The sequence below is a fragment of the Panthera uncia genome (assembly GCF_023721935.1).
Source record: "Panthera uncia isolate 11264 chromosome E2 unlocalized genomic scaffold, Puncia_PCG_1.0 HiC_scaffold_20, whole genome shotgun sequence".
NCBI classification, from domain to species: domain Eukaryota; kingdom Metazoa; phylum Chordata; class Mammalia; order Carnivora; family Felidae; genus Panthera; species Panthera uncia.
The window spans coordinates 7795789-7818148 of record NW_026057589.1 but is presented as its reverse complement, the minus strand read 5'-3'; the positions used below and the strand labels follow the sequence as shown (position 1 = coordinate 7818148).

The 22360-nt window shown below is 54.3% G+C and overlaps 1 protein-coding gene across 2 annotated transcripts; it reads left to right on the top strand.

The window, feature by feature from the left end:
• Positions 1–255: 255 nt before the first annotated feature.
• SLC12A4 (solute carrier family 12 member 4) lies at positions 256–22160 on the top strand. 2 transcript variants are annotated; one of them, XM_049622406.1, is made up of 24 exons: positions 256–442; positions 5071–5165; positions 6606–6737; positions 10735–10881; positions 10968–11022; positions 12827–12957; positions 14249–14490; positions 14634–14848; positions 15368–15532; positions 15609–15707; positions 15985–16042; positions 16406–16580; positions 17017–17135; positions 18780–18878; positions 19071–19190; positions 19399–19503; positions 19747–19915; positions 20198–20393; positions 20512–20681; positions 20772–20903; positions 20981–21088; positions 21221–21408; positions 21524–21657; positions 21830–22160. In XM_049622406.1, exons 1-24 carry the CDS (start codon positions 328–330, stop codon positions 21919–21921), a joined length of 3261 nt encoding a protein of 1086 aa, XP_049478363.1. In that variant the 5' UTR covers positions 256–327; the 3' UTR covers positions 21922–22160. The 2 variants fall into 2 exon arrangements, with proteins under 2 accessions (XP_049478363.1, XP_049478364.1); XM_049622407.1 differs by lacking the exon at positions 256–442 and adding an exon at positions 4544–4689.
• The last annotated feature ends 200 nt before the right edge of the window (positions 22161–22360 follow it).

Genomic DNA, 22360 nt, shown 5'->3' with positions numbered 1-22360 from the left:
TTTCACCATTTTACAAGTATTGCATCTGAAGCTCAGAGAGGGCGGCCCCTAACCCAGGGTCACACAGGAACCGGGCTCTACCCAGGGCGTGGAGCCGCCAGCAGCACTGCCCCCGTGGGGGGGGGGGGGTTGCTTCCCGACCCCTAGACCCCCCTCGGGGAGGAGCCGGCCAGAGCCCCTCCTGCTCCCCGCCCCCGAGGGGCGGCCCGGGGGGCGGGCGGAGGAAGTGAGCGCAGCGGGGAGGAATGCGAGCGGGCGGGGCGCGGCGGCCGGGAGCGGCGGGGACTGCCCGGCAGGCAGCCGGGGCGGCGGGGCCGAGTGCGCGCGATGCCTCACTTCACCGTGGTGCCGGTGGACGGGCCGAGGCGCGGCGACTATGACAACCTCGAGGGTCTCAGTTGGGTGGACTACGGGGAGCGCGCGGAGCGGGAGGACTCGGACGGTGAGGGCGCGCGGGGTGGGGGCCTTGGCGGGGGCAGGGGAGCGGGCCACGCGTGGCCCGCGCTCGCACATACATCCGAACCGTGAGAGCACACGTCGATGCGGGCCCAACTTTTGTTAGCCTGCGCCGCCTCCACCTCCCTCGCTTCGCGGGCGCAGACACTATTTCCCTGGGCCCCGGGCGCCCGCGGCTGGGCTGCCCTCCCCACCCCAGCTCCTCCCATGCGGGCGGCGGGCGGGGGCTGCAGACGTGGCCGACGAAAGAGGCCAGGCCAGTGGGGCCGCCCGGATAGTGAATACCACCGAGCACCCCCATCTCTGGCCCTTCCCGGCTGGGAGCACAGCCACGTCTCGGACCCCAGTTCCTCCACCTCTGTGAACCTCCCCCAGCCTCCTCTCGCCTCGCCTGTCCATTTGCGCTTCAGTGACTCTTTCCCAGAGACTAACCTACCCTCTCTCCTCCCCCAGCCGTATGGCGCCAGGCTTTGCCTGCCTGAGGGGGTCTATGGCTAACTGCCTGTGAGCGCACTCGTGTTGATCCCACCTTGGGGCTGTAGGTACAGTGGGCATCTGTAGAGCACTCCACAGAACCAGGCTTGTCTAGGCGCTTCACGTGAATTAACTCGTTTAATCCTCCCAATTTCTCTCATGGGATGGGTCCTGTTACTCACACTTAGGAAGGAGTGAACTGAAGAGTGGAGCAGTTATATAATTTGCCTCAGGGGATTCAAACCCAGGCTTAAGAAACTCCAGCACCCTCTTAACCTAGGTGTTAGAACTGAGCCCCCTTTCTCCCAGGTTCCTGCCTCCCTCCAGACCCCTTTCTCCACCTCCCACCAGGAGAGGCCAGGGGTGGGGGTGGGGGAGCTGTCATTGCCGAGACTCACTCTTGGAAAACGTGTCTATACATATAGCAGCAGCATATGTATGTGCTTGTGCAAGTGTGTAGCTGTGGCTCTCACACCTGACTGCTATGTGTGGAGATGGCACCGGACAGTGGTGTGGGCTGCTGGACATGTAGGTTTTACAGGCTTGATGGTGTGTGCATGCACACACCCCACCTCCACCCCCTGCCCCGAGCCTTGTTCCAGTGGTCAGCAAGAGCCAGCATCCCCTGCTTCCCTGTTAGCTCTGGAAGGCTCTTCTCCCCCAGAGGCTGGGCCAGGCTGCATCCCTAGGATCAGCCTTGCAGCAGCAGGCCAGCAGAATGAGCCTAGCCTCTGGCCCCGCCTTGGCTTCTCAGGGTGTCTGGAGGGACCTGGAGCCACATTGGCTGCGCCCTGCTAGGTTCCTCCAAGCCGGATGAGCTCCTCCCACTATCCCCCTCCTTCTTCTCTTGCTCCTTTGCAGCCAGAACTTGGCTGTGTCTGCGGTATGGGGGACACAATGCGCCCTGGTGAGTGCTTATGATCCTTCTTGGTGGGTACTGCAAAGGGTCAAAGGGCACAAAACAGCTTCAGATCCATCTTGTGGGGCCACACCAACCTGGTACCTGAATCTCTCAAGGCCCCTACTTCTGCTCCAAGGGGTGCAGATGGGCCTCTCATCCAGCCCACTATGGCCTGTGGGCAGGGGTGGGGAGCTTCCAGAGGCGTACCTCTGGCAGATGCCTGTGAGCACGGGGATGAGGAATCTCACCTGGGTCCCCAGTTATAGCTGGTGTGTTCACAGCTGCTGGTAAGGACATACATATATGTGTACCTCACAGGTAGTCCCCAAGGCCCACACCATGCTCTGATTCACTGGGGGTCTCAGGTTGGTATTTGAGCAGCTTTGGCCTGGCAGGCATGCCCAGACCTGCTCTGGAATTTTTGGAATAGCTGAAGGCTGTACAGACATCCAGGCACTGCTTAGGTCCCTGCACATTCCCACAGTTCTGTTGGAGCTGTCATTAAACAAGTCTTTGGGAAAATCCAAGGAATGACTGGCGCCAGATTGTCCCTTTTCTGATGCATCTGGGTAGTTGGAAGAGTGGCTGTTACTTATCTCTACTTCATTGAAGAGGAAACCAAAGCAGCACCGAGAGGGTAAGCAGATTGCCCTGGGGTCACACAGAAGGAGGTTCTGGAATCGAAGCCAGGCAAATTGCAATCCCAGTCACTCTTCTCTAGTTAAAGGCTTATAGCGCACCCTGGGATGAACTGGGACCCAGAGTAGGAGTAGGAAACCTGAAGGTTAGCTCTCACCTGGTTCTAGTGGATCCTGGGACCCAGATTTGGGCCCTCTCACTGGGTGACCTTGTCTCTGACTCTCTCTGAGCCTTATTTCGTTGTTACTAAAAGGGGGCAAATGGTATCTGCTGAAGTGTTGCTGTGAGGACTAAACACAACTCTTAGATGGGCTCTCAGCCACTCTGGAGTCATGGCTGAAAGGACAAGGGATTGGCTAGATTTTGGAGGAGTATTCACAGGCACTTTGGGAGGACTGCTACATGCTGAACTCTGCAGTTTTTGGATACTAGTGCAGTTTTCCTCAGACAGACAGGCAACAGTGGTGGGATAGACTGAAGTGCATGAGTTTAGCATAATTTATCATTTATTTCCAACCTACTTCCACAAAAGGATCAGAAGAGATAAATGCAACAAAAGTGACTCCCCAAAGGACTATCACTGTCAGATCATAACCATGAAGAGGAAGAGGGCAAGGATGAGATGAGACAGAGGGTGACTGCATCTAAAGAGTAAATTTAGCTTAGAGATTCCTGGCAGTCAATGCACGAAGGGAAATAAGATGGGCTCTATAGTTGCCATTTTCTGACAAAATGAAGCATCTGATTCATTTAGGGCAGACACTTTTTTTGTTTTGGTTTGGTTTTTTGGTCACAAAACCCAAGAGTACGTTTCAGAGGGCTTCTCACTGAAGGGCTGGTAATATAACGAGCACTGTTACTAGGTTTTCTGATTTTTCTTGTGGCTCTTTATCCTGATCTTGAACAAATATCAAGGGCACGGCAAATGTCAGAGGGCATCTGAGGAGCTAAATGACCCCCTGAGGCTTTAACATGACTCGGTGGGCTGGCTTGACCTCCCGCTGCCTTTGTCACTGTGTTGTTGACGTTGACCTACACACAATCATGTAGCTCATGAGACTGAGCAGCTTGGCTCACTTACCTACTCCAGATTACTGAATGAGGCAACGTACTGTTTTCACATGCTGTGGGAAGGAAGAGCTGACTTTGCCCTGAAAATTGTCATCGACACGCTTTACTTCTCAGTCTCTGGGTCATAAAGAATCCATAGTACAGCACCTACTGAGTTTTGTTGCCTCAGAGAAGGCAAGTTAAACCTTATACCAATGGCGAGAGGATATATCAGATGGACGATGCATCATTCAGCATTCTTAGCTCCAAACAAGAGAAGTGACTTTTGGGCATTTAACCAGAGAAGGCTGACAGATAGCTCTCACAGAACAAGGCATGGCCAGTGCATGGCTGGAACATTCCACTAGTCTGAGTCGGTGATGACAATTCTGTTGCCACCTCCATCAATGGACACCAGGCTAACACTGCTGCCACAGTTATTGCCATCCAACACCAACATGGCTCTTTTGAACTAAGATGAGAGATTTCCATTTGCTATGAGGCCTCTAGGCACTACAGCAGTTGCCATACCGTCTTGAGGAGGGGGTGGGGGGGGAAGCATTTAATGATCAGAAAAGGAGCCCTTCATGTCTTCTGCCTGCTCGGTGGAAAGCTGGGAATGTCACCCACCGAAACTAACAAAGGATAAAGTTTGGAAAACAGGGCAATCAGAAAAAACAGACAAGCTTTGAGACTTGAGTTAGGTTTATTAAAAAAAAAAAAAAAAAGCTCATCTGGCTCCTTTCTGGGAGGTTTCCTTGGCAGGAGACACTCTGACCAGCCCCAGGGTGGGTGCCTGGAAGCTGGTAATGGCCGCGCACCTAGTCTGGGGCAAGTCCCTGAGATCTGGGGACAGGGAGACCAACAGGGCTCCCGCTAGTAGCCCTTGCTCAGTGCAAGAGCCACCTAATCCGGCTTTGGTAGGGCTTTCTTAGGAGACCCTTGATGGCTTCTTGCAACTACTTCCGCCGGCTGGACAGCCCTTGCCCCTCCTCCCAGCATGCCCCGGGTTGCCCTCCAGGACGCCTCCGCGTGGTGCATGGTGGGATAGCTAGCAGGGGGCCCGCTGGCCATGGCAGCTGAAGGCGCCTTGTGTAGCTTCATTTATCTGGAAGGCAGCACCCAGTCAGGCCCTGAGGACGCCGAGCCCTTGGCGCCTAGCACACTGGGTATGCCAGATAGGCCTGGGAAAGAGGAGTTGGGGCACAGGGGTGGGGGTGGTCTGAGGGCAGGCTAGAGTCTGGCCACGCCCCCCCCAAGCTGGCTTCTCCCCTCAGCGTTAACAGGTGGTTGTGCCAGTATGTCTCGGGCCTTCCCACCCATGCCCTAGGGCAAATGATGCGCACTCTTTTGATCATTTACCGCCCTAGCCATTGCGGCCCTTCACGGAGGCTGGCAGGGTATGCTGGTGAGCCTGAGGCCCAGCCTGGTAACACTGGCCCCTGAAGTGCTCCACAGAGATGATGTTTTGTGGGCTGGCTTGTTGGGCTGGTGTGCTAGGGGCTCAGGAGGCATTCCCTAACTGGGATTCTGCCCCTCTCTCTTCACAGGACATGGCAACCACAGAGAGAGCAGCCCTTTCCTTTGTCCCTTGGAGGCTTCCAGAGGAAGTGACTACTACGACAGGAACCTGGCACTGTTTGAGGTAGCTGAAGAGCCATTCTGGGCCACAGGTGTGGCAGGCAGGTGGGAGTGGGGGCAGGAGCCTTTCACAACTCAGACCTTAGCTAAGCAGGCAGTCTGGACAGTTATGTCACCTAATATCTCGGCTCTTCCTTCAGTCTCCCTTTGTCTGTTCCCCTTGGCCCTTTGAACTGAAACTGCTCTCCTAGAGGCCACTCACAATCCCCACCTCCATCGCCGCCTCCACGGGTGATTTCCACGTAGCCCCTCAGCAGGGTAACCATCTGTCAGGATTTCTCCCCTCAGGATTTCTTTTTTTCCCCTTTACTCACAGTATTTCTCTTTCTTCCCTCTCCTGTGAGCTCTTCCTTGTCCTCTCTGGTTGGCTCCGCTGACTCTGTCCTCGTGTTTACAGAGGCCTGGTCCTTCTTACTGGATCTACTTTCTCTCTCCACACCTGCAGCCTAATTGGACACCTGTCTGGAAACATTCCCAGTTTTATGCCTCTGAACTTGAGTTTTATCCTTTTCAGACTCAAACTCAGAAGTTGGATGGAGATTTTTAAGACATGGTTTAGGCCTCTAAACTCTGACACACATTCAGCTAACTGTCCCATGAGAATCTCCTGGGCTTCTCAATCTCCACATGCCCCAAAAGACCTCCATCTTCACTTCTCACTCCAAACCGGTTTCTCCTTGTGTGTAGGGTCAGAAGGGAGCTGACAGACAGGGAAAAACTAAATCTGGGCAAGAGGTAGGTAGCGCTACGGTGCTGGGGAGGGTGCAGGTGCAAAGCCTAGACTCAGGTGGCGGTTGGGGAGCCCGAGCCCTGGAAGGCCTCCTGGCCTAGAAAGCAGCAAATTTCTGCAGCAAAGGCTTTGACCTGGCTCCACCCCAAGATGGGCCAGGATCCTACCTTGGGGACTGAGGTGTGTTACAAGGCCTGGGGCCTGGGGGTAAGACCATCTGTTCAGCTCAGGGTTTGGGCAAATAAGAGAGACTTCACTTGTTCCAGACATCCCCCTTTTGGCTTCCTTGGTCACTGTGATGACTTTTTTATGGGAGAGTTGAGGGCAGACGTGAGTCCCAGAGGCCCACTTATAGCTGGAAGGAAGCCAGGCAGAACAGGCAAGATGAAGTGTGCCGTTTGCCTGTCTGCCAGCCCTGCCCTGCCCTGCCCTCACCCCTGAGGCAGGTCTTTTTCATAAATGTTCTGGTAGTGACTGTAGCCAAGATGAGGCAGAGAGAAGCAGTCACTGGGCTGAGTCTTTGAGTGGCACGTGCTGGGGTGTGGCACCCACACCTGCCCAGTAGGCTGGCTTGGGCTTCCCCAGGCAAGAGTGGCATCAGGCCCGGGCCTGCCTGAGGGCTTGCAAGGGGACAGAGGCCAGGCTGCTGGCCACCACAGGTAGCCTGGCACTGGCCAGGCCCATTGCCAGATTACCCTGTGGCTCTATTTACAGGAAGAGCTGGACATCCGCCCAAAGGTATCATCTCTCCTGGGCAAGCTCGTCAGCTACACCAACCTCACACAGGGCGCCAAGGAACATGAGGAAGCTGAGAGTGGGGAGGGCACCCGCCGGAGAGCAGCCAAGGTAAGCTGGTCAGGGGCAGCAGAGGGGCCATTGCCAGGAAGACTGACTCAACGCTCTGGAATTGGCAGTTGTGAGCAACCCAGGGGAAGTGGGTACCAGGTATGGTGAGCATGGATGATGGGCACTGAGTGCCTTGGGCTCAAGAAGGCTTTAAGGGGTGGGCTAAAGAGGAGACCCTGAAGGGGACAGAGGGCCAGGTAGGCCCTCAGCAATGATAGTGAGAGTGACAGCTGCTTTTTCTCTGACCTCTGTGTGTGACATCATGCTCAGCAGTGGACTTGGCTTCTTGCATTGTCATCTTTACGACAAAGCTATGAAACGTGCTACTTTCACCCTTAGTTTACAGATAAGGAAATTGAGTGTCAGAGGTGTTAAGTGACTCACCTAAGGTGACTCAGCCAGACAAGATAATTGTGTACACTAGAAGGCAGATTTGTGGATTCACCGTGAGCTATACTACGTAGAAGGCCAGAGCTCTGGCTCTATCCGTCAGGATAGATAAGGGTGTTACCTTGGGAATCAGGAACCTGGTTGTCCATTGGGACTGTGTAACCCGGTGACCAAAACCTACCCATCACTGTGTTGCCTCCATTGGCAGACTTCTCCAACAGCCCCTGTGAGTGCCAGGGTTAGGGGGGTGATTGGAACAAAACACTGCCTCTTGGGGCTTCCCTATCCCTCTCCTGGCCCCATCCCCCATTGCTATCCAGGCCTCTGGCCCTCCAGCCCTCCTCTCTCTTCAGAATGACTTTACATGTCTTTGCTCAGCTCCCCTATAGGCGGGGCTCAGTTTAACTGAAGACTGGAGGGTTTTTTGTTTTTTTTTTTTTACATTTTCAATTTGGAGGCAAGGAGCCCTCCCTCTCCCTTACTGACTCCCTGAGGTTTGGGAAATAGCTGTGACTTAGAAGGAGGTTGGGTTTGGCTGGTACCAGCTGTAGCGTTCTTGCTGGAGTTCAGCACAGACCAAAGAAGTTCTTGGTTGGGATAAACTGGGGACCCAGCCTCAGACCTGGTCATGAAATGTGGACCTTGAAGGGGTGGCCCAAGGAGAGGGTAGATGAGGCCGTTGTGCACCCCTCACTTTACTCCTCCAGGAGGCAAACCAGCCCCCACTTCAGGGAGGGCAGCTGAGATCTTGAGGTCACACAGACTGGACCCCCACCCTATCCTGCTGGTTGTGATTTTGCTGGCATTTTCTGGACTGCACATGGCAGAGAACCCTGAGTACCCCTGGCTATCCTTATTTAGCCCTGCAGAGGGTAGCCTCTGAGAGTGTTGCCTGCAGTGGATGGTAGAATCCTTTAAACAAAAAAAAAAATTTTTTTAATTTTTAATTTTGAAAGAGAGAGAGAAGGAGAGAGCTCATGAGCAAGGCAAGGGCAGAGGGAGAGAGAGGGACAGAATCCCAAAACGGGCTTGATCCCATGATGTGAGCCGAAATCAAGGGTCAGATGCTTATCCAACAGAGTCACTCAGGTGTCCTCTTTTTAAAATTTTATGTATGTATGTATGTATGTATGTATGTATGTATGTATGTATTGAGAGAGAGAGAGAGAGAAAGAGAGAGAGAGGTAGAATCCTTGATAAGAGCCTCTCTTTGTTCCTTAGGGCCAAGTCCAGGGACCTGGTGACGAGGAGTAAAAAGGTCCCTGAGAAAGGCTAGTGCACATCCCAACAGGACTGTCACAAGGAAGTCTGGGTTGGTAAAGGGTCATGGTCCCTTAGCTTTATGAGGAGGCTTTCAGGATGTTGGAGCTCAGTTTCAGCTTACCTGCCCAGCTTATTGGCCCTAGGGTTAGGATGTGGGAGGATAGCAAGACTGTCTCAGTTCCAGTGGCTTTTCCTATGGAGGAAGGAGAAGGCTGGTCCAGTCCCTAGTGAGTCAGCAGGTATCTAGGGAGTCGGAGCTACTGAGCTGTGGTCCTCACCCAGGATGGGTCCGAGCAGGGCAATCATGAAAGGAGGCATAAAGCAGGAAGGGTGGGCCCCCAACCAGACCCAAGGCAGCCTCTCCATGGCAGCTGCTCTGGCTCTGGCCTGATGACCTTCGCAGGCTGCCAGAGGTTATTTGGGGATGCAGAAAGCATTTCCGGCCCTGCCCTTTCCCACACTGCCCTTTCCCCAGAGTGACTCAGCTTAGAATGGGGTGGGGCTGGGAGCTGCCACTATCCAGTGTGTGGTCCAGGGCCTCTGTGAAGGGCTCAGAGCCCAGATAAGGTGTCACCAGTTCAAGGGACCATTTGTTTTTACTTGTGCCTTTCCAGGCTCTTCTGAGGTCCCTTTATTTTTTTATTTTATTTTATTTATTTATTTATTTATTTATTTATTTTTAATTTTTTTTAACGTTTATTTATTTTTGAGACAGAGAGAGACAGAGCATGAACAGGGGAGGGTCAGAGAGAGGGAGACACAGAATCTGAAACAGGCTCCAGGCTCTGACCATCAGCACAGAGCCCGATGCGGGGCTCGAACTCACGGACCGCGAGATTGTGACCTGAGCCAAAGTCGGCTGCTTAACTGACTGAGCCGCCCAGGCGCCCCTGAGGTCCCTTTAGACTGCACAGAGATCCTGTCCCAGGCCTGGACCCTTCAGAAAAGTTCCTGTGGCCACATAGTTCTCTTTGCCACCCCACTCCAGCTTGCTGGGTCTGTGGTGGAAGCTCTTAGGGCCCTGCTACCCTAGGCTGCATTCGTGGGGGCTCAGTTTTTCAAAAGATGCTAGCCTTGCCTCTTGTGTCAGCTTCTGCCCTGGCCTCCTGGCTGGCCCCTACTCTGCCCTTAGAAAGTTGAGAAATCCTGCCTGGATTTGCCCACTGGACCTTCCTTACCTGATCTTCACCTTGAGTTTTTATTGTCTATGCAGGATTTTCCTAGCAGGTTATCCCAGGGGCCTTCCAAGATACCACTCACTGGGCTTAGGACCACCTTCTGGTACCTTTGGGGCCTACTCGTGATAGAAAAGTAAACAAACCAAGTATAACCCGATATGGTCATGAGACATTCAAGTGAACTGTTACCATGACTTGTAGTGACTACTGTGCTAGAAAAGTGTATCAGATGTGTTGAGGGGATGCAAGAGGAAGTACCAACTCAACCTAAGGCAACCCCGGAGAAGTTCCCAGAAGAGGTAACAGTTAAAGCCCCCTGAAGGTGTAACTGAAGAGTTTGCCAGGCAATGAGGCAGGACTGACCCTTCCAGGCAGAGATGAGCACACGTTGTCATCAGGGGCTGAAGCTGTCAAAGAAGGTGATGGGGCATACCTGGTGGCCCAAACTGGGGAGTCTGGCCCACACTGTGGATTATAGGAGAGACAATGCAGAGGGTTTTCGACAGGGATGATGAGATTGGCCTTGGTATTCAGTGACCCTCTACGGCCGCAGAGTGGGCTGGAGTGTAGAGAGGTCGACAGGCACCGGAAGGCACCATCCGGGTGCCACAGGTATAGTGCCCCAGGTTCAAGGGGCTGAGGCTGAAGTAAGGCAGGCTGATTTAGGGCAGCTTGGGAGGCAGACTGGGCAGGACTTAGTATCCACCTGGACTGGAGTTAACTGGAGTTGGGGGCTGGAGAGGGAGTCCCAGGGACAACTTCTTGGACTCTGACATGGGTGACATGACACCTGCTGGGTGAGATGGTGGGCATCAGGACAGACCTTTCTTTCCAGAAGTTTAGCAGAAAAGAGGAAGGGAAGGGAGCAGTACCTTGAGGGGGAGGTGAGGCTCAAAAGCTCACAGGTGGGGTTTTGAAAATAAGCAGGTTTTGTACCTTTCCAGTCCCAAACACCTTCATATATGGAAATCAACATAGATACCCCAGCTGTCACCCACCCACCCTGTGCTCCCCAGGACTTACACTTGGGATTTCCCTCTCCAACCTATTCTCTGATAGAACACCCTGGGAATAAGGGGATTCTGAGTGATCAGAGGCTGACCTTCCATGGTGCACCTGAGACCCCCTGATGTTCTTTGTTCCCCCCCTCCCTTTTTGCTTCACAGGCACCCAGTATGGGCACCCTAATGGGGGTGTACCTGCCCTGCCTACAGAATATCTTCGGGGTTATCCTGTTCTTGCGGCTGACCTGGATGGTGGGCACGGCCGGTGTGTTGCAGGCTCTCCTCGTCGTGCTCATCTGCTGCTGCTGTGTGAGTATCCTCACCGGGGTGCGGGCCATAGCCCCTTCACAGAGCCCACCCGGCTGAGCTGCTCACCTAAGCCCTCCTTCCCACAGACTTTGCTGACGGCCATCTCCATGAGTGCCATCGCCACCAATGGTGTGGTTCCAGGTGGGTAAGCGCCACCCAGGCCTGATGGGAAGAAGGGGCCCAGGATCTGCCTTGACATGCCCAGGAACCCTCATTGCCAAGCCACGCCCTCCTTCCCCCCAAACAGTTCTCTGGTGAGGGCGTATTTGCTGACTCTGACGGTGCCAACACTTAGGAGCATCCTTGCTTGACAGAGTTTGAGATTGCTGTTATGTTTTATGTTTTGTTTGTTTAGTTTAAAAGTAATTTTTTTAAAGGGTACTGGGACTGACAAAGAAGATGATGGAACACATAGGGTGGCCCAAACCAAAAGTCTGGACACTATGGATTATAGGATAGACAATGTAGAAGGTTTTCATTTTCAGCAGGGATAATGAGATTGCACTTAGTTCTCAGAGACCCCATTTATTTACTTATTCAACCATTAAAAACAATTTTTTTTAATGTTTACTTTTGAGAGAAAGGGAGAGAGAATGATAGAGGGAGGGGCAGAGATTGTGAGACAGGATCTGAAGCGGGCTCTGTGCTGAGAGCAGAGAGCCCAATGTGTGGCTCGAACTCATGAGCCGTGAGGTCATAACCTGAGCTGAAGTCAGACGATTCACTGATTGAGCCACCCAGGAACCCCTATTTAACCATTTTTTCAAAAGTTTTAATTTATTTGTTATTTTGAGAGAGAGGGTGAGAGCATGAGTGGGGAAGGGGCAGAGAGAGAGGGAGAGAGAGAATCCCAAGCAGGCTCCATGGTGTCAGTGCAGAGCCCAACTTGGGGCTTGAATCCATGGACCTTGAGATCATGACCTCGGCAGAAATCAAGAGCCAGATGCTTAACCAACTGAGCCACCCAGGTGCCCCTACTCAACTATTTTTTATACTGATGTGGATTTCTGAATATGTATTTTATTTTTTGGATCATAATCTAGCACTATCGTTATTTATTTTGTTGCAAATGAATATTGAAGAATAATTTCTTCAAACTGTTTCACTTTGGCTGCTTAGCTATTCAGATGGGCTTCTGTGTCTGGATTTTTTTTTTTTTTAATAACAGCTTTATTAGTAGTCATGTAAAAGTAATAGGGGGAAAAAGGGAATATATGATTACCATAAAAAGGTTTGAAAATGAAGAAAAATATTTAAAAGAAAATTGAAAGAATCCATAATCCCACCATCCTGAGTTAGAAACAGTTTATTTGGTTATTTAAACAGGATTGATAGGATACCTATAGCTGTACCTAATATATATGGATTTTTCTCCTGCTCTTGGGATCTATTTCTCCACTGTTGTAAACACTGTCATTAGCAGCTTTGCACACAGATCTCTGTTCACGACCCTGTCAGTCCCTTAAGGAGAAGATCCTAGAGTTAGGATTACAGCATGGTGGCAGGCCCTGTGCTGGGCCCTGGGAACAAAAAAATGACAACACAGCCCTTGCCTTTGTCTGGAGGGGTCAGACTAACAGACACAGCCCTAGGGAAGGGTAAGGCAGGCTGAGATGGGACATACTTAGCTAGAGGAGGCTGTAGGGACTGGCCCGAGTGCAGGGAGTTGGAGGACAGTGGGCCAGCACTGGAGCACTGCTGTGGATTAGAGCTGCCCTAGCAAAGCAGTCATTTTACTGGCCCACGCTGGGTGTTGGAATCAGATGGGAGAGGGGTTCAGCCCCAGCCTGGCCACTTACTAACCACGCAGCCTTGGGCAAACCTCCCAACCCTCTGTTCATCTGTAAGTGGGAAAAACAGTCCCTGTCACGCTGGGTGGTTGTGAGGGGTTGTCTTGGGGGAAACCCCCTTACAGAAGAACCAGCCTTGACTTTCTCTGTTGTAGCCGGGGGCTCCTATTTCATGATTTCCCGCTCGCTGGGGCCAGAATTTGGAGGCGCTGTGGGCCTGTGCTTCTACCTGGGAACAACATTTGCTGCAGCCATGTACATCCTAGGTGCCATTGAGATCTTGCTGGTGAGTTAGGCTAAGCTCTGGCCAATTCTGGTCTTCTCCATGTAGTCCCTTTCCTATTGGTTCAGGCTGCTCATGCTTCCCTCACCTCTGGCCAAGGTCTGGGGCTTCTAATATGAAAGGCCTTCTCGAGGGAGAAAGATCTGTGCTCACGCCAGTCTCCCCTTCAACCCTTACCAGTTTGGGCCAGGCAGGGAAGGGGCCTGGCTGCCTTCACCTTGGCCCTAAGTGTTCCACCCATCTGGGCATATTTCAGCCATAGCAGGTGGTCTGTAAACTGTTGCATTTAACTGAGTGATCTTGGTGATCATGCAGAGCCTACTTCCTGGGCTTGTGTAGACTCTGGCCAGGTCTGTCTCCCCCAGGGCTCTATGCCAAGGATCTATGTTATCCTCATCCCTAAACCAGGGTGAACAGGACCTTGTCCGGAGGCCAGTGCCCCCTCCATGAGCCCCATGTGTGCTCTGACTCAGCTTCCCCCTCCCCACTGGACTTCCCCAGCTGGTGAAGAAGAGATGGAGGGGTAGTGGGGAGTGCAGGGTAACCAGTGCCCACCCCTGGAGATCCAGACAGTAGATGTTTAGAGGAACTGCCTGGCTACTCCCACCTCCAGGTTCTTTGCCTGTAGAATGGCTCTGCTCCTGGATCTCTTCTGGGGTAGGGGAGGGGGATTGTTTTTTGTTTTTCTATTTCCCACATTCCTACATTTATTATTTGGATTTTTTCTCTAAGGAAAATGTGTCCTCTCTCCCATTTACTTATTTAACTGTGTATTTATATCAGTGTGGACTCCTGGATATTTATTTTATTCTTTGGCTCACAACCCAATACTATCATTTATTATTGTTGGCTGTTTATTTGTTGGTTGTTAGCTATTCAGGTTGACTCCTGTGTCTGAATTCATTTTTTTTTTAAATAATAGCTTTATTAAGATATAATTCACATACCATATGATTCACTACCTATTTAAAGTATACAAGTTAATGGTTTTTAGTATATTCACAGTTGTGCAACCATCACCACAATCGAATTTGGAACATTGTCATCCCCCCAAGAAGAAGAAACCCCATACTTGTTGGTAGTCACTCCCCATTCCCCCCAGCCCTAGGCAACCATTAATTTGCTTTCTGTCATTGATCACATTTATACATTTTGGACATTTCATATAAATGGACTCGTATACTATGTTTTTTTGTGTGTCTTTTTCTGAATATTAAAGGAAAAAGAAAACCAAAATGACAGGACTCACTTTCCAAATAGGAAGATCGAACTTTCTTTATCTGTCTTGTTTCAGACCTACATTGCCCCACCAGCTGCCATTTTTTACCCAGTGGGCGCTCATGATACATCAAGTGCCACCTTGAATAATATGCGGGTATATGGGACCATTTTTCTGACCTTCATGACCCTAGTGGTGTTTGTTGGTGTCAAGTATGTGAACAAATTTGCCTCACTCTTCCTGGCCTGTGTGATCATCTCCATCCTGTCCATCTATGCCGGGGGCATCAAGTCAATTTTTGACCCTCCTGTGTTTCCGTAAGTAACCTGGGAATACCTCCAGACATTGCACTGACATTCCTCCCAAGCAGTGGCCTTTGATGCCATGAGTCCCGAGACTGCAGGATGGGCCTCTAGCTGAGCAGGTGCTGATGCTTCTGCTCCCCCCCCCCCCCCCACAGAGTGTGCATGCTGGGCAACAAGACCCTGTCCTGGGACCAGTTTGACGTCTGTGCCAAGACGGCCATGGTGAACAATGAGACAGTGGCCACCCAGCTATGGAAACTCTTCTGCCACAGCCCCAACCTTACCACTGATTCCTGTGACCCCTACTTCCTGGTCAACAATGTGACCGAGATCCCTGGCATCCCTGGTGCGGCTGCTGGTGTGCTCCAGGGTGCGTCCTCCCTCCCATCCTCCTGCTTCTGACCCACAGGCTGAGCAGGAGGCAGGCAGTAGAGCACAGAGCTGTCCTTGTGTGGCCAGCTCAGGAAGGGGGGCAGGTCTGGCTGCCTTCCCAGCCCAGCAGTGTCCTCTCAGCCTGGCTCCTGGCAGCTAGGTTTTGAGTGAAAAGAGCCTGTTTGGCCAGTATCCCAGGCATGCAGCAGCCCCCAGAAAGTTCTGGCAGCCCCTCTCCCCAGTCACCAGCCCCTGACGCTGCCTGGGATTGTTCTCACAAGAGCCATAAAGGGCCTCTGTCTAGGAGGCAGGCAGTGGTGATGCTGTGGCCGATGGTGGTTCAGCCACCTTTGCCTGTCAGACCTCTAGCCAGAAGAGCTCCTTCCCTGTGGCTGATGCTACCCCACCCCATCCTGAACCCCCAGAGCCTCTCACATCTGCAGCCTCTGGCTGGGCTGCCCCAAACTGCCCCTGGGAAGTAAGTGGGGCTGCGGTAGTGATACTGCTGCCCCCACAGAAAACCTGTGGAGTGCCTACCTGGAGAAGGGCGAGGTCGTGGAGAAGCACGGACTGCCTTCCACAGATGCCCTTGGCCTGAAGGAGAGCCTGCCCCTGTACGTGGTGGCTGACATCGCCACATCCTTCACCGTGCTGGTCGGCATCTTCTTTCCCTCCGTAACAGGTGAGTACTTCTTGCCCACCCACCCAGCCCTGCCCTGTCTCCTGGGGGAGCCCCTGAGGATGTCTTGTTTTTGGAGGCATTATGGCTGGCTCAAACCGCTCCGGGGACCTCCGGGATGCCCAGAAGTCCATTCCTGTGGGGACCATTCTGGCCATTGTTACGACCTCCCTTGTGTGTATCCTTTCCCGGGCCTGGAGTGGGCGGGGAGGGGGGCGGGAGGCACTCGCCTATGTGTAAGTTACCAGCTGGCACTCACAGACATACCACACACGTGTGGACACATACACACCTTACTCTTCACGTGCATTCGCTTGAGGGGTGTGTGCACAACACGAAATCCTCAGCTGCGTCTACTGGCTAAGGCTAGGACAAGGGGCGTGTGGGTTCTGTGTGGGGAATGAGTGGGGACAACAGTGGCAGCAGAGGCCTAGCTTTCCTTGACACAGCTGCAGACTTCAGCAGCGTGGTTCTCTTTGGCGCCTGCATCGAGGGTGTGGTACTCCGGGACAAGTGAGTGACCTGGGCCCCTCCCTGTGGCAGGGGGCTCAGCTTTTGCCTGCCCTGACACCAGCTCCCCTCGTGCGCGTGGTCCCACACATGTCCTCAGGCTGCTGGTTGCCAGTGGTGGTCTGTGCCACCAGGTGAGTCCGGCCCCACCAGGACTTTTTCTTCTGAGAGGATGGTGACATCAGGACCAGGGCTGGGCTGAGGGAGAGGATAGGGGCTGGTGGACTAGCCTTCTCTGCTGAGGGGCCAGAGCTCTGCCCACCATAGCCATCCTTCCTGACTGCTGACATCCCTCGCTCTGGGCAGCCCCACCCAGGGCTTGGGGGGCTCCTTGCCTGGAGCATGGCCTGAGCCTGGCCCCTGCAGGTACGGTGATGGCGTCAGCAGGAACCTGGTGGTGGGCACATTGGCCTGGCCTTCGCCCTGGGTCATCGTCATCGGCTCCTTCTTCTCAACTTGTGGTGCCGGCCTACAAAGCCTCACTGGGGCACCACGCCTATTGCAGGCCATCGCCAAGGACAACATCATTCCCTTCCTCAGGGTGAGCCCATCTGCACTCCCTCATAGCCTGGCTACTGCGGGTCTCTCACACTGGCTGGGGTAGAGGGGTAGTGGATATGGATGCATTGCATCCTGCTGGGGCCTGTGGTGGGGCCTCTGGTGGCCCCAGGGCCACGTAACCTTCCATGGGAAGTTGCTGAGGGCTGCCCTGGCCCTGCCCTGATGTTGGCAGAGCTCCTTGTGGCCACAATCCTCAGGGCCTGTCTATGGCTCATCCATAACAGAGAGGCCCGGAGAGATGGGAGGGGAGAGAAACTTGTGGTACCTATCGGGACAGGCGTGGGTGTGACCTGAGCCCCAGAGGGGGAACTTGGGGATGATGGAGGCCAGGCTGTGGCTTATGGCCCAAGGTGTGGGATGGGGGTGATGGGACCAGCTTCTTCCCTCACTGACCCTACTCACTCTGGTGTATGCAGGTATTTGGCCATGGAAAGGCAAATGGTGAACCAACGTGGGCACTCCTCCTGACAGCACTCATTGCTGAGCTGGGCATCCTCATCGCCTCCCTTGACATGGTGGCCCCCATTCTATCCATGTGAGCTGGGGGGGCAGGACAGGGGAATGGTCTTGGGAAGGGCTCCACGCACCCTCAGCACCCCTCAGCCAAGGGCCCTAGCACCTCCCTATGACTCTGTCTCGTGTTGAGTATTCGGCTGGGAGACGTGTCAGGCTGTATGGGGAGAAGTGTGCATGGCAGAACGCAGCCTACCTCTACATGCAGGAGTGAGCCTGGCACTTATGCAGGAGTTTTACAGAGACCAACAGGTCCCACACTCCTCCGTGGGAGACTCCCAGAGCGAACAGCCAGAGCCCTCCCCTCCCGGACACAGCAAGCACCTAGTGCCTAGTGCCTTGAGGAAGCCACCACTGCTCCACCCATATGTTTTAGAAGTTGTTTGCTTTTACTTTGTTATTTTTAATTTTTTTTAATGTTTATATTTGAGACAGAGACAGAACGTGAGCAGGGGAGGGGCAGAGATAGAGAGGGAGACACAGAATCTGAAACAGGCCCCAGGCTCTGAGCGGTCAGCACAGAGCCTGATGCGGGGCTCGAATCCACGAACTGTGAGATCATGACCTGAGCCGAAGTCAGACGCTCAACCGACTGAGCCACCCAGGTGCCCAGAAGTTGTTTGCTTTTAAAGTTCTGTAGTCGGCTGGGCATTTGAGATCCCCAGTGCCCTGCGGGAGGTGATCAGCATGTGGCAATTTCTGGGGATCCCTGAGGCAGAGCTCATGTGGTTGCCGTGTTCACCTCTGCCAGTGGCTACTCCATTTCTCCTCACACATCTCATTCTATTGCCCATGTTCCCTCTTGCTCGCTCGGTTATCACAGGACTACTACTCACTGCCCCAGTCAACCTATAGGCCTGAAAGGTCCTCCTTCCCCCTGGAGGTAGCCCCCCCAGCCTCAGCCAGGCCTGCCAAAGTCAGTCTTCTCTTATTCCCCACTGCAGCCCAGCTCCACCAGTGCATAAATGCACACCTGAAACTGTTCTTGCCACCATCATAGGGTGGTGACCCCTCACTGCCCAAGCCAGAGCATGTATCTCAGCCTTTATCAGGTGGCTCTTCCTTGCAGCCCTAATGGGACTGACCATTTCCCCCTTCTGGGGGTTTCTGCCCCTGACCTGCCCTCTCTAGTAAGACTTCCTGCCTTCTTGTCTGCCCTTTCTTTCCAGCCAGCTGAAGGGCTCACGCAGCAGGCCTCGCCCATGTCCCCGTCTCCTACACCCACCACGGTATCCCTCAAGCATCTCTAGTTCAGTGTATGCCAAATGGCCCTTTGGTATTCCCTTGAGGTTCTCTTCTCCACACTCATGACAGCCCCTCATCCAACTGGTCACCCAGGCCAGAGGCCTGAATATTGTCCAGCCATCTCCAGACACTGAGCAGTCCTCAGCACCATTCTTTCCGCTGTTCCCCCTGCCTGCAGCCCACCTTCCCACCTTGTCAACCTGTGGACGCTTGCCCGTCCTCTAAGACCTGGCTCTGTGGATGCCCTTACAGAAGTCCCATCTGCCTCAGGCTGTGAGGCTGAGGAGACTTGGCTGAGCCCACATAGGGCAGGGCCTTGACACTCAGTTCCTAGTCCAGCTCCAGCCTGGGGAAGATCAGGTATATCAGGCACCTGGATCCCAAGGAGGCCGCTCTGTACCAACTATTCCCTGTGCTGCAGGTTCTTTCTGATGTGTTACCTGTTTGTGAACCTGGCCTGCGCTGTGCAGACACTCCTAAGGACACCCAATTGGCGGCCGCGGTTCAAGTACTATCACTGGTAAGTGCCAGCTGGACCTCTGAGCCAAGTCCTCTGACACAAGAACTTTGAGGGAAGCTAGGAGCCCCATCCAGGATGGAGTTTGAATTTCGGTGACAGTGTTTGCTATTGGTGAGAGATTGGGGGGTTGGAGGCTTGGCTTGGGGCCCTACTGATCTTTCCTGATTCTGGCCCTTCCCCACTCTGGCCCAGGGCGCTATCCTTCCTGGGCATGAGCCTCTGCCTGGCCCTTATGTTTGTCTCCTCCTGGTACTATGCCCTGGTCGCCATGCTCATTGCGGGCATGATCTACAAGTACATTGAATACCAAGGGTGAGTGCGGGACTGCCACCTGGCTGGGACAAGTGGGGTAGTCTGTATGCTGGGTTTGGGGGTGCTGAGCCACCTTTCACTAGCCACCATGGGTGTGGGGCTGGCGGTCCGTGACTCGGGGGGCTGGCTGCCTTCCATCTCACATACACATGGACAGAATCCCATGGGTGGGCCCAGGGGCTCACCAGCTTGTGGTTGGCCCCTGCAGGGCCGAGAAGGAGTGGGGTGATGGGATCCGAGGGCTGTCCCTGAGTGCTGCCCGCTATGCACTGTTACGGCTAGAGGAGGGGCCTCCTCACACAAAGAACTGGCGGTGAGTTCACATCCAGACTGACAGGAGCCACTCAAGGTACTCAGGGGGTTGCTGTGAGGGTGGGAGGGTCAAGAGGTGCTGGTTCTCCCTCCCTAGTCCATGTTCCCTGTCCTGGGGTTGTCAGTGGTGCCCTTGGATCCCTGCTACTCACACTGGTGGGGGCATGTGAGCTGAGAAGGGAAGAAGAGGGGCTTCCTGGAAACCTCTGGCCCAGGTCTCAGGTTCCCCATCTGGCCACTGCAGGCCTCAGCTGCTGGTGCTGCTGAAGCTAGACGAGGACCTTCACGTGAAGTACCCACGACTCCTCACTTTCGCCTCCCAGCTTAAGGCTGGCAAGGGCCTGACCATCGTCGGTTCTGTCATCCAGGGCAGCTTCTTGGAGAGCTATGGCGAGGCCCAGGCTGCTGAGCAGGTGCCTGCTGTAGGGGGTGGGGAGCTGACTAGAGGTGTCTGGGCTGCAGCTGGCTCCTAGGAGAAGGGGACTAATCCTGACCAGCCAGGTGGACCACACTGCTGCCACGTGAGAGCTGGAGCAAGGGGGTATGGCTGTCCCATCTTAAAAACACGGCCTCTGGGTGGGCAGCTTACCTCCTTCTCCTCCCCCACCCGCACCTCCAAGTCATTCTGTTGGGAGGGAACCGAGGAGAGGGAACGCTAATGGCCTCGCCTTCTGACCCTGGTATGTTTCCTACAGACAATCAAGAATATGATGGAGATTGAGAAGGTGAAGGGCTTCTGCCAGGTGGTGGTAGCCAGCAAGGTGCGAGAGGGGCTGGCCCACCTCATCCAGTCTTGTGGCCTGGGTGGCATGAGGCATAACTCTGTGGTGCTGGGCTGGCCCTATGGCTGGCGACAGAGCGAGGACCCACGTGCCTGGAAGACCTTTATTGGTTTGTGATGGGATAGATAGGTCCTGGGCTCGGCTGTGTGGGAGAGGGGCTGGGGATCAGGTGAGGGCAGAGGCCAGAGGGCCACGGGCTGGCAGTCAGCAGTGGCCTTCTTCCCCAGACACCGTGCGCTGCACCACAGCAGCGCACTTGGCCCTGCTCGTGCCCAAGAACATCGCCTTCTACCCCAGCAACCATGAGCGCTACCTAGAGGGCCACATTGATGTGTGGTGGATTGTGCACGACGGTGGCATGCTTATGCTTTTGCCCTTTCTGCTGCGCCAGCACAAGGTGGGCCTGGTGGGTGGGCCCTGGTGGCAAGCGCTGGGCCCTTGGAGGGGTGGAATGTGACTAAACCACCCACCTGCTCCCGTGCCACAGGTGTGGAGGAAGTGCCGGATGCGCATCTTTACGGTGGCCCAGATGGATGACAACAGCATCCAGATGAAGAAGGATCTGGCCATCTTCCTGTACCACCTACGCCTTGAGGCAGAGGTGGAGGTGGTAGAGATGGTGAGTCACCTGTCCCTGTGGCCCTGTGGATACCCTGTCCCATGCAGCCCATTCTTCATGGCCCACTCTCTCCCTAGCATAACAGCGACATCTCTGCATATACCTATGAGCGGACACTAATGATGGAACAGCGGTCCCAGATGCTGCGGCAGATGAGGCTGACCAAGACAGAGCGGGAGCGAGAAGTCCGTGGCTTTCTTGTTTGGGGCAGGGGTGGGTGGCAGGTCAGGCCTTTGGAGACACCATTAGTTTGGGACATCAGAATGAGGCCCCCCTTTTCCCATGGAACTGAGGCCACCTCCTCTGATTTTCCTCAGGCCCAGCTGGTCAAGGACCGGCACTCAGCCCTGCGCCTGGAGAGCCTGTACTCGGACGAGGAAGATGACTCTGCAGCTGGGGCTGACAAGATCCAGATGACATGGACTCGGGACAAGTACATGGCAGCTGAGTCCTGGGACCCCAGCCACGCCCCTGACAATTTCCGGGAGCTGGTGCATATTAAACCGTGAGTGCAGCAAGAATGGACTCAACCACACTGGAGTGTGGGGGTGGGATGGGGCCGTACACAGTCTTTGGGGGGGGTGAGGGGTGGGGCCCACGATCAGCTGCATTACCTGCAGGGACCAGTCCAATGTCCGGCGCATGCACACCGCTGTGAAGCTCAATGAAGTCATTGTCACTCGCTCCCACGATGCCCGCCTGGTCCTACTGAACATGCCTGGCCCACCCAAGAACAGCGAAGGTGATGAGAACTGTATCCTTTTGTGGAGAGGCAGGCAGTGGGGAGGCGGACACACGGGAGGTCAGGCCAGGAGCTCTTCTCTCTAGATGAGGGGGTGAGAGCTTACCCCAGCTCTGATTAGTAGGCCAGATTTCCCTGGGTGCCCTTGGTCCTGGTGCTGCCTCCTTGACCTGATGTTCTACAGACATGGAGTTCCTGGAGGTGCTGACCGAAGGCCTTGAGCGTGTGCTGTTGGTGCGTGGCGGTGGCCGTGAAGTGATCACCATCTACTCCTGAGCCTCATATACACTTGTGGCTTAGAGTGGAGGTGTCCAGGGTAACAGCCCCCTCCCAGCACCCACCCGCCAGCCCTGCTTTGCCTGGCCCTGCCCCGGACCCAGCTTTGCTAGGTCTCCTTGGAGACTGGGACTGGGCCTGGCAATGGAGAAGGATCCAAGGTACTGACGGACCCTGAGAGGTTTGGGGATTTTCCCATCCAGCACCCCAGGAGAGGACTGGTGGGAGCTGATGTGGGATTTGAAGGCAGCCTGCCCAGGAATGCTATTTATTGCATATTTATTGTTTGGATGTCACCATCAGAGAGGAGGGGAAGGGTGGTGAGGAAGGGGGGTCTGGCCCAGCCCACCTGCAGGAAGATCTGGCTCAGGCTACTGTGGGCAGGGACCCCCACGGAGCAAAGCGCAATGGAACTGTCCAGCTGAGGCCTGACTTTTTT

What these genes read in the sequence shown, in the direction of transcription:
- SLC12A4 (XM_049622406.1), top strand. Translation starts at nt 328, where the DNA reads ATGCCTCACTTCACCGTGGTGCCGGTGGACGGGCCGAGGCGCGGCGAC. An exon ending in CCCGCCGGAGAGCAGCCAAG is followed by an intron (nt 6,738 to 10,734) that starts GTAAGCTGGTCA and finishes TTTGCTTCACAG; the next exon opens with GCACCCAGTATGGGCACCCT. An exon ending in TGTTACGACCTCCCTTGTGT is followed by an intron (nt 15,708 to 15,984) that starts GTATCCTTTCCC and finishes ACACAGCTGCAG; the next exon opens with ACTTCAGCAGCGTGGTTCTC.